Source organism: Corvus brachyrhynchos, unplaced genomic scaffold, assembly GCF_000691975.1.
Source record: "Corvus brachyrhynchos isolate BGI_N302 unplaced genomic scaffold, ASM69197v1 scaffold164, whole genome shotgun sequence".
Classification (NCBI taxonomy): domain Eukaryota; kingdom Metazoa; phylum Chordata; class Aves; order Passeriformes; family Corvidae; genus Corvus; species Corvus brachyrhynchos.
The window spans coordinates 715,364-729,718 of record NW_008237426.1 but is presented as its reverse complement, the minus strand read 5'-3'; the positions used below and the strand labels follow the sequence as shown (position 1 = coordinate 729,718).

At 60.2% G+C, this 14,355-nt stretch overlaps 1 protein-coding gene across 3 annotated transcripts; it reads left to right on the top strand.

Moving 5' to 3' along the window:
* The first annotated feature begins 10 nt into the window (after positions 1 to 10).
* AP3B2 (adaptor related protein complex 3 beta 2 subunit) lies at positions 11 to 11,140 on the top strand. Of its 3 annotated transcripts, XM_017731111.1 has the most exons (28): positions 11 to 2,392; positions 2,504 to 2,578; positions 2,697 to 2,792; positions 2,880 to 3,040; positions 3,154 to 3,220; positions 3,655 to 3,837; positions 3,952 to 4,128; positions 4,362 to 4,459; positions 4,734 to 4,788; positions 4,937 to 5,008; positions 5,174 to 5,236; positions 5,458 to 5,590; positions 5,673 to 5,782; positions 5,856 to 6,032; positions 6,117 to 6,303; positions 6,405 to 6,523; positions 6,743 to 6,854; positions 7,170 to 7,365; positions 7,442 to 7,613; positions 7,699 to 7,753; positions 8,380 to 8,486; positions 8,617 to 8,848; positions 8,954 to 9,038; positions 9,475 to 9,572; positions 9,673 to 9,696; positions 10,306 to 10,444; positions 10,662 to 10,779; positions 10,900 to 11,140. In XM_017731111.1, the coding sequence occupies exons 1-28, from the start codon at positions 2,285 to 2,287 to the stop codon at positions 10,909 to 10,911; spliced, it is 3,231 nt and encodes a 1,076-aa protein (XP_017586600.1). In that variant the 5' UTR covers positions 11 to 2,284; the 3' UTR covers positions 10,912 to 11,140. The 3 variants fall into 3 exon arrangements, with proteins under 3 accessions (XP_017586600.1, XP_017586599.1, XP_017586601.1); XM_017731110.1 differs by having other exon boundaries at positions 10,662 to 11,140; XM_017731112.1 differs by lacking the exon at positions 9,673 to 9,696 and having other exon boundaries at positions 12 to 2,392; positions 10,662 to 11,140.
* The last annotated feature ends 3,215 nt before the right edge of the window (positions 11,141 to 14,355 follow it).

The window sequence follows — 14,355 nt, the reverse complement described above, 5'->3', positions numbered from 1 at the left end:
GAGGGAGGGGGGGGCTGTGTGCTCCTGGAGCTGCAGGAATGTCTCATTGCCCTCCCTACCGTGCCAGTGTCCGCCCCTCTGATGCCCCAGCAGGAAATCACTGTCTGACAGTGTCACTCTCTCTCCCCCTGGCCATGTCCCCCCGTCCAGCAGTGTCCCCTCCATCCCTGGCCCTGTGGTATTATCCCCCGTTATGACAGTGTCCCTCCAGTCCTGATTCCCTGGCAGTGTCCCCCACTTTGAATGTGTACCCCATCCTGACCTCTTGGCAGTGTCCCCAGTCTGGGAGTGTCCCCTCTCCCTCTATTCCTCCCTAATGCTAAAGAGTGTCCCCCATTGTGGATGTGTCCCTGATTTGTGACGTGCTGGCAGTGTCCCCATCTCACTGGGTCCCCCCTTCCCTGAACTCCTGGCAGTGTCCCCTTCTCTCTGATACCCTGGCAATGTCCCCCAGCACGACAGTGTCCACCCAGTCCTGAGCCCCTGGCACTGTCCCCCACTCTGGATGTGCCCTCCATCCATGACCTGCTAGCAGTATCCCCATCTCATAGTGTCCCCTCCTTTCCTGACTCCTGGGCAGTGTCCTTTGCCCTGTCTGGCAGTGTCACACTCCCTACCCCTGGCTGTGTCCCCCAGTATGACAGTTTCCCCCAACCCTGATCCACTGGCACTGTCCTCCAGTCTGGCAGTGCCCTCCATCCATGACCCACTGGCAGTGTCCTGATCTCAGAGTGTGTGCCCCTTCCATGAGCTCCTGGCAGTGTCCCCCAGTTTGGTCAAGTCTCCCCCTCTCTGACCCCTCCTTGGCAATGTCTTCTGGCCTGGAAGTCCTCCCCTGCTCCCCACATCTGCCAGTGTTCCCTGACCTCCACGGGCAGTGTCCCCCACTCTGGCAGCCTCCCCCAGCCCTGACACCCTGGCTGTGTCCCCCAGTCTGTCCAGGCTACCTCAGTGATCTGCCATCAGTGTCTCCCACTCTGGCAGTGTTACCACCCTCACGGCAGTGTCCTCTTAGTCCTGACCTCCTGGCAGTGTCCCCCACACCCACAGGGTCCCTATAATCTGCATGCTGCCCTTCACCAGGGCCACACCAGGTCTGCCACCACTCCTGCGAGCCATCCATGGCATCCATGGCACATGGGGCAAGACAAATGCACCAAGTGTGACCCCACCACCCAGGTGGGACACCCACAGGTGCCCCATCATGCCGCCCTACCACCTAGGTGGGTGTCCCACCATGATGTGCGTTCCCTGCCCAGGACTGAGCCACTCAGCACTGGGGAAGGAGCTCCCTGCAGTGTTCCCAAGTCCCAGCTGCAGGTCAGATGTCACTTCGGATGTGACATCGCAAGTTGGCCTCATCCACTGGGAAGGGCGTCCTGATCGAGGCTGCAACCCAACCCCAACCACAGCATCAGGTTTCAGCCGGCTGTGCTGGGCAGAGGAGCGGGGCCACAGCCCTGTCACCATCCCCAGGGCCACTACCCCCAGCCAAAGCCATGATGTCCTTGCCGCCAGTGCAGAAGCTGCTGCTGCAGCTACCAGTGGGGGCGGCTGGTTGGCCGAAAACACCAGAGGGTGGTGATGTGGCTGAGGAGGTGACAAGCCCGGTGCTGGCCACCGAGGCTGGACAACCCACCTGCTACAGCGCCCTGCGAGCTGATGAGCTGCGGCCACTCGCCGGCACCGAGCCCGCAGTGGACACTGGCACCGGGCCACCACCGCGGTAAGACTCCCCTGAGGAGCCCCCCCGGACCCTCTGGTGATGGTGGCTCTGGCCAAGCATCATCCCATGGGTGTCACCCTCAGCTGCTGCAGGTAGACACAGCCTTGCAGGTGCCCCCAGTTTGGGGGGGACCAGTGTCCCTGAGAAAAGAGGACAGTGGTGACAACTTTACAAAAGGCTGGTGGCATTTTCCCAGTCCTGGGAGGGGACAGGGAAAGGGCTTTTCGTCAGGGCGTGCTGGCACATCCATGCCACTATGTCCATGAGGGGACAAGGGACACCCACCCAAGCCAGGATGAAGCTGGTGATGGGCACCTGTGATTTAGTGACAATGTAGGGTGACAACCACAGCCAGGATGGGACGGGGTTCTCGTCCCAGTGCCTGGGATGGGGATGGCGCTGGGTGCCAGCACCATGCCAGTCCCTCTGGTTCCTCTTTCACCTGGCTGTAACCCAACTCCTGTCCCCATAAATATTTCATGGCGAAGGGTTGGATTGCCGGCCTGATGGCAGGCTGGGAGCAGAAAAAAAGGACTAAAACCAGGTAAAAATGTGAAAATGGGAATTTTTTTCCCCTTGGTGTGGTTCAGGCATGATGACCTCAAGGAGATGCTTGACAGCAACAAGGATTCACTCAAGCTGGAGGCCATGAAGAGGATTGTGGCGGTGGGTGTTGCTGTCACTGGTGGGGACCACTGCTGGTGCCGAGCTGTGTCACGTTGTACCGGCCCCTGCCATGCCAGCTGCCCAGTGTCACACCACTTCTTTTCCCCCTAGATGATTGCCCGGGGTAAAAACGCCTCTGATCTCTTCCCAGCTGTGGTGAAAAACGTTGCCTGCAAGAACATTGAGGTGAGGAAGATCTTGGGTGGCCCTGGCAGCATCCCAGGGTCTGGGACTTTCCCTGTAGGAGAGTGTTGGGGATTGCCTGGGTTTTGGGGGGCTCTGAGGTGGCACCTTCACCCTGCAGGTGAAAAAGCTGGTGTACGTGTACCTGGTGCGCTATGCAGAGGAGCAGCAGGATCTGGCCCTGCTCTCCATCTCCACCTTCCAGCGAGGACTCAAGGTGAGCTGGTTTGGGGACCCAGGGGAGGTCTGGGGGAGCACTGAGCCCTCCCCAGATGCACTGCAGCTCCCCATACGTCCCCCACAGGACCCCAACCAGCTGATCCGCGCCAGCGCCCTGCGGGTCCTGTCCAGCATCCGTGTGCCCATCATCGTGCCCATCATGATGTTGGCCATCAAGGAGGCTGCCTCGGACATGTCTCCATACGTGCGCAAGACGGCCGCCCATGCCATCCCCAAGCTGTACAGGTAATGGAGGGGTCAGCTGCTAAATGTAGGGTATAAGGGTCTTGGCTGCTTGGTACAGGCAGGGATGGGGAGGAGTTTGGTCCAGCATCACCTGCCCTGCTCCTCCCTCACAGCCTCGACTCAGACCAGAAGGACCAGCTCATTGAAGTGATCGAGAAGCTGCTGGCAGACAAGACCACGGTGAGCAGGCTGCTGTGTCTCCCCCACCTCTAAATCTGGGAACATCACTGGCCTGGTGTCCTCATGGGGATGGAGATGTTCCCACCAAATTGGTGTCATCTTGGGGATCCCCAAAGGGCTGGCATCCTCATGGGGATGCCACTGTCCCCACTGATCCAGCATCCTCACAGGAATGCAGATGTTCCCACCAAATTAGTGTCCTTGTGAGGATGAAGCCATCCCTGGAGAGCTGGCATCCTTGTGGGAGTGCTGCTGTCCCTAACAGGCCAACATCCTCATGGGGAATCCACCAACTCCATTGAGCTGGCATCCCTACAAGGAAGGGTTTCCCACTAAACCAGCACCCTCACGGAGATGCCACCGTCCCCTCCAAAGCAGCATCTTGTTGATGATGCCACCACTCCAGTGAGTCACCCCGGGCTTTCCCTCCACAGCTGGTGGCTGGCAGCGTGGTAATGGCATTCGAGGAGGTGTGCCCAGAGCGCATAGACCTCATCCACAAGAACTACCGCAAGCTCTGCAACCTGCTCATCGATGTGGAGGAGTGGGGGCAGGTGGTCATCATCAACATGCTGACCCGCTATGCCCGCACCCAGTTCCTCAGTCCCAACCAGAACGTGAGTTCGAAGTACAGGATGCCCTGAGAGCCTTGGGGTGTCCTGGGAGCCTCGAGGGAAGTGGGGTGAAGGGGGACTGCTCTTGGGGATGCAAAGAGTCCTACCTGCCAGCAGGAGTCCTTGCTGGAGGAGAACACTGAGAAGGCTTTCTATGGCTCAGAGGAGGAGGACACCAAGGACGCCAAGGCAGAGGCAGCCTCGTTGGCCAAGCGCAAGCCCTACGTCATGGACCCCGACCACCGCCTGCTCCTGCGCAACACCAAGCCCCTGCTGCAGAGCCGCAATGCCGCGGTGAGACCCTCACTCCCACCCTGTTTGTCCCCCAGGGCACCGGTGGTGTCAATCAGCCCGGGCTTATGATGTTCCCACGGCCAAGGACTCACTGGGGTGCTTGAGGGACACCCAGGGATGGGTGTCCGCAGGGTCAGGCTACCTCCAGGTGCTGAGGGTGGGACTGGGGGACACGGCCATTCCTCAGGATGTCCCCCATTCCCACCAGGTGACATTTGGGTTTGTGTCCATAGGTGGTGATGGCTGTGGCACAGCTCTACTTCCACCTGGCACCCAAGGCAGAAGTTGGAGTCATTGCCAAGGCGCTGGTACGACTCCTGCGGAGTCACAGGTCTGTGACACTGGGGTTGTGGTGGTCTCCTACCCCTCCACCCTAGTTGTTGAAACACATGGGGAGCTCTAAGACGCTGTGAGAGACCCCCAAAAAGCCCATCCCTGGAGGGACATCAGGTTGGAGGCCTTTTTGGGCTGGCCCAGTCCAGACATGGGGTGACAACATCTTGGTAGTACCAGCCTGGTGGTGGATCCTGGCCCGTATTCACAGGGACTTGCTGAGGGTGTCTGGTCCTGCCCCACTGATGGTGGTCCCCTCTTTGTCCCCACAGCGAGGTGCAGTATGTTGTGCTGCAGAATGTGGCCACCATGTCCATCAAGCGGCGGGTGAGTCTCAGACTTGGTGTGGGAGGAGCTGACGCTGTTGACTCTGGAGCGAGATGACGATTAGCCAGCAAGGTCACCAGAGCTTGGAGGTGGCCTTGGCAAGGTGGGGGGACAGAGATGGCACTAATGTCTCTGGCTGTGCATGCAGGGGATGTTTGAGCCCTATCTGAAGAGTTTCTACATCCGCTCCACGGACCCCACACAGATCAAGATCCTCAAGGTGAGCTGGAAACACCCGGCAGAACCTGTCAGGGGTGGCTTTGGGGCTTCATGAAGCCTTTTCCTTGGGTCAGGTGTCCTTATGCCCTGGGGGCAGGAGAACAGCCAGGCCCCTGTGCCCTGTCACCATGCCCCTATGCTGCCCATCTCGTCCTCTTTCCCACAGCTGGAGGTCCTCACCAACCTGGCCAATGAGACCAACATCTCCACCATCCTGCGGGAGTTCCAGGTATGCCACCACCATACTGAGGCTGCCACCCTGGCATGGCTCTTGGTGCCAAACCACCACCATGGAGGGGGCAGAGGAGAGCCCCTCCAGGAGGAGTGGGCTGAGGCCATGCCAACCCCATCGGTGGTTCCAAAGGGCCCCAATGTGTGACAACCACCAGGGGGGATGCCCGTCACTGGCACATGGGTGACATGTCATGTGTGCCCTCCATGCCTGTGCAGACCTACATCCGCAGCATGGACAAGGACTTTGTGGCGGCCACCATCCAAGCCATCGGGCGCTGTGCTACCAACATCGGGAAGGTGCGGGACACCTGCCTCAATGGCCTGGTCCAGCTCCTCTCCAACAGGGATGGTAAGTGCACACAGCAGGGGTGAAACAGGAGCTCCGTTGCTCTCAGGGCAGGGCCTCGCTGAGGCCGGGTGTCTGCCCGCAGAGCTGGTGGTGGCTGAATCCGTGGTGGTCATCAAAAAGCTGCTGCAGATGCAGCCCGCCCAGCACAGTGAGATCATCAAGCACATGGCCAAGCTCACGGACAACATCCAGGTGGGTTGGGGTGTTGCTGACCCACAGGAGCAGGGAATGGCAGCAGTGCCACATGTCCGAGGGCATTTCACAGGTGCCAATGGCGCGGGCCAGCATCTTGTGGCTCATCGGTGAGTACTGCGAGCACGTGCCCCAGATCGCGCCTGATGTGCTGCGCAAGATGGCCAAGTCCTTCACCAACGAGGAGGACATTGTCAAGCTGCAGGTCATCAATCTGGCAGCTAAGCTCTACCTGACCAACTCCAAGCAGGTACCAGGGGTGTGATCCTATGGTGTGCCTCAGTTTCCCTGTCAGGGAGGGAGAGGCCAGCCCTGAGCATGTTCTCTGCCACAGAGCAAGCTGCTGACCCAGTACGTCCTCAACTTGGCCAAGTATGATCAGAATTACGACATCCGCGACCGGGCTCGCTTCATCCGCCAGCTCATCGTGCCCACCGAGAAGAGCGGGGCCCTCAATAAGTATGCCAAGAAGCTTTTCCTGGCCCAAAAACCAGCTCCCATCTTGGAGTCCTCCTTCAAAGGTACCCATCCCTGGTCACGGGGCATTGGGACACGGGGCCAGCTGTCACCACAATGCTGCATAGCTGTCCCTGAGCTGCTGCCTCCTCTCACCTCATTGTAGATCGGGACCATTTCCAACTGGGCTCCCTGTCCCATCTGCTCAATGCTAAGGCTGTGGGCTACCAGGAGCTGCCCGACTGGCCGGACGAGGCCCCTGATCCCTCCGTGAGGAACGTGGAGGTGCGTGGAGCACCCTGGGTGCATGGGGGAGGAGGGGCCAAGGTGGGGACACTGTCTCAAGTTCTTGGAAGAGCCCCAGAAGGTGCCCAGGTACTGCTCACCTGCCCCCGTTCCCTCCCTAGTGCTCACACATCCGCTTGGGGATGGGGGGACAAGGGTGGCTGTTTGGATCCCCCAGTCATGGGTGATGGCTCTGCTCCATCAACCCTGTGCCAGCAGGTTCCTGAGTGGACCAAGTGCACCAGCCGGGAGAAGAGGAAGGAGAAGGTGGAGAAGCCTTTCTACTCTGACTCAGAGGGCGAGTCAGGGCCCACAGAGTCAGCAGACAGTGGTGAGGACCTGATGGCATGAGACATTGGGCAGCGGTCACTGTGGCCATCAGGCAGGTGCCACAATGGTGGGGCATTGGACAGGGGACATGAGAGTGGGGACACCCCATCATGGAAGGGACATGGCAGGAGATGTGGAGGGATGCAGTGGTGGGCAGTGGGGATGCAGTGGAATGCAGTGGGACTATGCAGGGATGCAGTGGAGAGGCAGCAGCAGGTGTGGGGATGCAGTGGAGGATGGAGGATGTAGTGGGATGAAGTGGGAGATGGGGGAATGTGGGGGGGCACAGCAGCAGGGCTGAGCTGTGCCCCCACAGAGCCTGAGTCCAGCAGTGAAGAGAGTGGCAGCAGCAGCTCTGGCAGCTCCAGCTCTGGCAGCGAGGACGAGGAGGAAGAAGAGGAGGAGGAAGATAGCGGGGAGCAGTCAGAGGACAAGGAGGAGGAAGAGGAGAAGAGGCCGAAGAGGAAGGACAAGGAAGGTTCCCATAAAGCAGTCTCAGGGAGCGCGGGCAGGTACCCCCTGGGAAGGCGGGGGGGTGCTCCCAGTGAAACACCCACCCCAGCCCCCTGAGCTGGGCTCTCCCCGCAGCCCCAGCGAGGAAGAGGAGGAGGAGGAAGCGGCAAAGAAGGCCAAGAAGAAGAAGGCCTCTCAGGGGAGGAAGGGCCGTGCCGAAACCTCATCAGAGGAGGCCAGCACCTCCGAGAGCAGCTCCTCCGGCTCCGACTCGGGCTCCGAGGCAGAGGCCAAGCGGAGGAAGGCGGTGAGGGCTGGGATGGGCTGGGATGGGGGGCAGCACAGGGATACCTGGACCCCCTATTGAACCCCCCACCTCTGCCCTCCTGCAGCCCCCCAGCAGCAAGGCCGGCCCCAAGGAGATCTCCCTGCTTGACCTGGATGACTGTGAGTGGCTGCCCGGAACATGCAAATGGCCGTGGTGGTGCTGCTGGGGAAACTGAGGCATGAGCACGCACCCCAATGTGATCAGGACTCCATGGGTCCTTTGGGAGCCGCAGAGTTGGGACAAGGACAGGTGTGGTGAGGGGCCCTTGTCCCCAGAGGATGGCTGTGGGACAGGCTGTGCCCATGGGATTGTCTCCATGTGGCTGTGCACAGGGACAGCCTACAGGGTTGTGTCTAGACCAATGGAGTTCTGCCACTGGGCTGTCCTTGTGTGGCTCTCCCCATGGCACTATGCCACCAGGGCTGTCCCCACATGGCTGTCCCCATGAGGCTGTTCCCATGGAGTTGTGCCCATGGCACTATGCCACCAGGGCTGTCCCCACATGGCTGTCCCCATGAGGCTGTCCCCATGGGACAATGCCACCAGGGCTGTCCCCACATGGCTGTCCCCATGTGGTTGTTCCCATGGAGCTGTGCCACCAGCGCTGTCCCGATGCCATTGTCCCCATGGAGCTGAGCCATTAGAACTGTCCCTGTGGGTGTCCCCATGGGGCTATGCCACCAGGTCTGTCCCCATGGGACTGTGAGCTCTGTTAACCCTTTCCTCCCCCCTCCCCACCCTGCAGTCACACCCCCTGCTCCCCAGCCCATCCCCTCCAGCAGCATCGTCTCCACCAGCCTGGTGACCGACCTGGAGGGCCTCACTCTCACCGACAGCTCCCTGACGCCCACCGTAAGTGTCCCTCATGCCCTCCCCTGGGGGGGTCCCAGGCCCTCTGTCACCTGTGGGGGTCTCCTGGGCCCCCTGCCACCTACAGGGGTTGCAGGGAGCGCTTAGCAGCCCCTGCTGTCCCCCGGTGCAGCTGCTGAGCCCGGCGTTCAGTGCAGTGAAGACCTATGAGCTGCTGCACCGCATGGCAGGCGAGGGGCTCGCGGTTGAGTACTGCTTCAGCCGCCGGCCCTTCCCGGGAGACCCCCACATGGTGGCCGTCCAGATCCAGATCTCCAACAACACTGACACCGAGGTGAAGAACCTGCGAGTCAACGAACCCAAGCCCCTCTCTGGCATGCGGATACAGGAGTTCCCTGAGATCGGTATGGCATGGCATGGCATGGCACGGCATGGCCGTACCGCTGTGGGAGAATGGGGACAGGGGTTGGGTGGGAACGTGGGATATAATGGCAGCTCTGTGGTTCCAGAGCGCCTGGCACCAGGGGACACAGCCAGCGTGGTGATGGGCATCGACTTCTGTGACTCCACCCAGGCAGCAAACTTCCAGCTGTGGTGAGCATCTGGCACCGGGCAGGGCAGGATGGGTGTCCCCAGGGATCAGGGCGTCAGGTGCTCCAGAGATGGGGAAAGTGGGATAGGTACCAACATCCCTCCAAGTAGCAGGGGACAGGGGACAGCAGAAACAGGGCATGGGGTATCCCGGGGGATGGAGGACAGCAGGACAGGCACCAGGGTCCCTCCAGGGGAGAGGAGACACTTGGATGGATGTGGGGTGGTTGGGGGACAGCAAGAAATGCACAGGGATTCCTGCAGGGGACAAGGAGGCAGCAGCAGCTTCAGGTCCAGCCTGACAGGTTCCCCCCATTCCTGAGCCCTTTTGTGTCACAGTTTCCCCTGGCCACCCCTGCCCAGGGCAGAGATGGGAAGCAGGACGTGGAGAGAGGACATATTCTGAGCACGTGCCCCTCTCACCCGCCTGTCTCCCCAGCACTCACACACGCCAGTTCTACGTCTCCATCCAGCCGCCTGTGGGGGAGCTCATGGCCCCCGTCTTCATGAGTGAGAACGAGTTCAAGAAGGAGCAGGGTGAGTGGGGTCAGGGATGGGGACAGGGCGCTGCACGGGCACCCACCACTGACACTCACTCCCAATTTTGTCCCCTCTGCCGCCCTCGCTGTGGCCCTAGAGCACCTGGCACGGCCGGGTGAGGGTAAGTGGCCGCTCGGCCGGCCCCTAGACTAGCTCTGCTCCCCTCACTCCCTCCTGCACCCCCAGCCTGCGGGTTGGGGTGAGCACACTGGTGCCGGGGTGGCCTTGTTGGGTCCCCCCAAAGCGTGAAGGGCTCGTTCCACCCCTGGCGCTCCCAGAACTGTGTCCGGTGAGTGACGCCCTGTGTCCCTGTGCTCCTGGATCAGCACATCCCCACCCTGCCCACACAGATGGGGGCTGTGCTGGGGGGGGTGCACGGTGCCCTGCAGCACCTGGCCCCATTGCTGCCACTGTCCAGAGGAGCCCATCCCTAGGGACGTAGCTGCTGCCACCAGGCAGAGACATGGGGATGAGCCCAGGAAGGGTCATGAAGGATTTTCCCAAATTCACTGACTCCTGAACCAAGAGCAAGCAGAGCAGCCAGCTCAGGAAGGGTCATGAAGGATTTTCCCAAATCCACTGACTCCTGAACCAAGAGCAAGCAGAGCAGCCAGCTCAGGATGTCATAGGGAACGCAGGGAGCTGGAGGGGCTTGCTTTGGGCATGTCAAAGCAGGGCCCAGTAGGGTGTGTGGCCAGAGACAGGCAGGTGCCTCTGTTATCTGCTCTAGGGAAGCTGATGGGCATGAGCGAGATCACAGAGAAGCTGACGCTGCCTGAGAAATGCCGGAGTGACCACACCATTGTCCAGCAAGTGACCTCAGCTGCCAATGTGGGCCGCGTGCCCTGTGGTGCCAGCAACGAGTACAGGTAGCTGGACCCCCACACCTGGATCAGTTCCCACCCAAATCACAGTGGGGACACTCAGGGCTTCCTTTAGGACAAGGAGCTTGCATGAACCCAGACGTGACAGTGTGACAGTGGCCGTGGGTGGCAGGCACCTGCTTGTCCCCACCGGAGCATCCCATGGGACCAGAGGTTGACAGGGGACAGCTTACCTTGAAGCCCTGTGTTCACCACCCAACAGGTTCGCGGCCAAGACGGTGACAAGCGGGAGCCTGGTGCTCATCACCCTGGAGCGGCGGGAGGGCTCCACGGCCCAGCTGACCATCAACAGCGAGAAGATGGTCATCGGCACCATGCTGGTGAAGGACATCATCCAGGCCCTGGCACAGTGACAGCCGGGCCCTTCTGCACCCACGGCCCTCCCACCCCTTCTGCCCCATGCCACTCCCCAAAACACTCCCTGCCCCCGTTTCTGCCAGGTTATTCCCTGACCCGATCCCAAAACGGGCGGCAGGCAGCGACCCCCGGGCAGGCTTTGCAGCTGAGTGGATGGAGCAGAATGCGGCAGATGGGATGCAGGGAGATGTCCTACTCGGAAGGGCAGAAGCGGTTCCAGCCCCCATGGAGCACAATGTGCCCCCAGTCCCTCACCATCATCTCCCAATGTAACCCTTATTTATTATGTCCAGGATCTCCCAATAAAGCTCTTCTCCAACCTGCTCCCTTTCCCTCTTCTGCTCTGTGTGCTCATCGACCCCAGATTCCCCCCATGCCGGGCTCTGCCAGCCTCCCCAGAGAAGCCACGGGGGACATCAGGGGACCAGCCATCCCTTAGGTGACTGGAAACATGCAGTCTCCCAGGGGTGGGTGGCTGCTGGAGAAAACCAGGCACATGGCGTCAGAGTGAAGCCCTTGGGGCAGGAGGTGCTCAGTTGGACCAGAGATCTGAGGAGTCCTGGGAGGGTTCCAGCTATTTATTCAAGGCAGAATTGCTCATGCTTCAACCGCAGAAATACCTGCTACGTCAGGGCTGGGTCTGTTCTGCAGTGTCACTGGAGGGATTCCTGGGGCCAGCTCTGGGAGGCTTTTCATCTCCAAACCGGGATTACAGAAAAAAAGGAAGGAAATCTGACTCTTTATTAAGATCTCTCCTCCCAGCACCCTCCCAGGGTGGGATTTCAGAGAGCGCTGGCTCTCTCCATCCAAAGCTGCAGCCCAGCGCAGAGCCAGGCCTGGCACCAGAGGCAGAGGATGAGCAAAGGACGTGCAGGAAGGTCTGAACCCCGAACCGCCTCCGCTGCCACAAAAAGGGTGAGGGGCTTTCTGCTTTTTCTGGGTAAGAGATGGAAAAACCACCTTTATGTTTTCTGACGGGTGAGGAATCCCTGGCTGGAGCAGCAGCACCAACCACTGGGTGTCAAGATCCACAGGGAAAAGCCCATTCCCACAAGGACAGGGACTGGAGCCGCAGCTGTCTAGCACTTGAGGGGGGAGGATGCAGCTGGGAGCCACAGTGATGCCACCAAGCTATTTCCCTTAGGGAGGCTGATTTAACCCTTGGGGTCCCATCCCTTCATGGGCTCAGCAAGCATCACAGCCTGTGTGTGGAGAGATGCCAGCACACTGAGGCTGCCCTTGGGGACCCCACTTTAAGCCCCTGGGAGTCCCATTCCCTCATGGGGGCTCAGGGAGCACACAGCCTGTGTGTGGGAGCTGCCAGCACTGAGGTGTCCCTACGAGGGAGGCTGCAGCCAGGCATCCCAGTGCCACCACCCCATTCCCCTTAGGGGGACTGAATTAAGCCCTTGGGGGTCTCATTCCCCCCTGGGGAGCCCTGAGCGTGCTGAGCCTGTGTATGGAGAGCTGCTGGAGCCAAGGGGGCTCTGGAAGGGCTAAAGCCAGGCACCACAGCACTGCCACCACCCCATTTCCCTCGGAGAACCCATTCTAACCCCTTTGGGTCCCATTCCCCTCAGAGCAGGCTCACTGAGCGCCCAGCCTGTGTGTGGCAAGTGGCTGGCATTGAGGTGGCCCTGGGGGTGCTGAAGCTGAGAGCCGCAGCACTGCCACCATTCCAGTACTTCAGAGGAGCTGATTTAAGTCCTTAGGGGTCACGATTTTAGCCCTTGGGAATCCCATTCCCCTCAGAGTGGGCTTAGCGAACACCACCGTCTGTGTGTGGGAGCTGACAGCGCTGAGGTGTCCCTGTGAAGGCTCCAGATGGACACTGCAGTGCTACCACCACCCCATTCCCCTTACGGGGACTGATTTAACCCCTCCGGGGGTCCCATTCCCCCATGGGGTGCTCAGTGAGCGCCACAGCCAGTGAGTGGAGAGCCACTGGCCCTGAGGTGTCCCTCAGAGGGCTCCATGCAGGCACCACCATGCCATCACCCCATTCCCTTTAGAGGGGCTCGTTTAACCCCTTGGGGGTCCCATCCCTTCACAGGGGTTACAGTGAGTGCCACAGCCCATGTGTAGGAGCTGCCAGCACTGAGGATGCCCTTGGAGAACCCCATCTTTAGCCGTGGGGTGTCCCATCCCCTCAGAGGGGGCTCAGCGAGTGCCACAACCTGTGTGTGGAGAGATGCTGGTGCTGAGGCACTGCCACCAACATATTGCCCTCATGGGGGGGTTCATTTAAGAGACCTTTGGGGGTCTCACCCCCTCAGAAGCAGCACAGTGAGCGCCACAGCCCATGCATAGAGAGCTGCTGGCACTAAGACGTCCTCAGAGGGGCTCCAGCCAGGCAGTGCCACCATTGCATTCCCATAAGGGGGACTGATTTAAGCCCTTGGAGATCCCATCCTCTTACAGGGGGCTCAGTGAGCATCACAGCGCCTGTGTGGGGGCTGCCAGCACTGAGGCTGCTCTTGGGGAACCCCATTCCCCTTGATAGGAAAGATGTCTGCTCATGTCTTTACAAACAATTCCATGGCTGAGGGTACGGGTGTTAAGGTCTTTGAAATGGCTCTTAATGTCTCTACCAACTTCAAGCCGCAGGTTTGTTACAGAACCCAGACAGTTTGACTCCTGAAACAGACAAAGGGTCTGCAGAAGCCTGAGTTTCTGAGATTTGAGGAGAAAATGACATGGCTAAGGCGGGGGGATTTTTTGCCCGCGAAGGTGGTCCCTTTCATATTCCCTCAGCCGATGGGGAAAGGAAGAGGGCAACGTGCGGCCGGGAGTTTAGGCTAAGAGGAGGCTGCGCCCTGCGAGACCTGGAGAGAGAAAACCCCACGGGCGTGTGCCCCAGTGCACTCTCTCCCTTTATTCGAATAAAGTTGCAGGACTCCTCTGTCTCCTTTATGGACACTGGCTTTTCACGGCGTGATTTCCTGCACACCCTCACAGGGCACTCTGTGAGCACCCAGCCTATGTGCAGTGAGTGGCCCTGGAGGTGCTGAAGCCAAGAGTCAGCACTGCCACCATCCCAGACCCCTCAGAAGGGCTGATTTAAGTCCTTAAGTCCTGACGTTGGCCCTTGGGGTCCCATTCCCCTCAGAGGAATACGGAGTACTGCCAGCGCTGAGACGTCCCCGAGGGGCTCCGCTGGGCAGGGCCACCACTATCAGCCCCTGAGAGAGGGGCTCCCTCAGGAGTCCCCATTCCCTCAAGGCGTGTTCAGTGAGCGCCACAGCCCATGAGTGGAGAGCTGCTGGTACTGAGGTGTGCTCGGGGGCCTACAGCCGGGCTCCACAGTGCCACCACCACCCTATTCCACTCAGAGGGGCTGATTTAACCCCTCGGGGGTCCCATCCCCTCTGAGAGGACTGAGTACCACAGCCCACGTGTGAAGAAATGACGACACTAAGCCTGCCCTTGGGGACCCCAATTTAACGCCAGGGGGATCCCATTCCCCTCACGGCGGGGGCACAGCGAATGCCACACCCTGAGCATGGGAGCTGCCAGCGCTGAGGTGTCCCTGGAAGGGC

Bases quoted from the DNA above. Each gene is read 5' to 3' on its own strand.
- AP3B2 (XM_017731110.1), top strand. From the start codon at position 2,285: ATGGGAATTTTTTTCCCCTTGGTGTGGTTCAGGCATGATGACCTCAAG. The intron at 8,487-8,616 runs GTAAGTGTCCCT...CCCCCGGTGCAG, and splicing joins ACAGCTCCCTGACGCCCACC to CTGCTGAGCCCGGCGTTCAG. The intron at 10,445-10,661 runs GTAGCTGGACCC...ACCACCCAACAG, and splicing joins GGTGCCAGCAACGAGTACAG to GTTCGCGGCCAAGACGGTGA.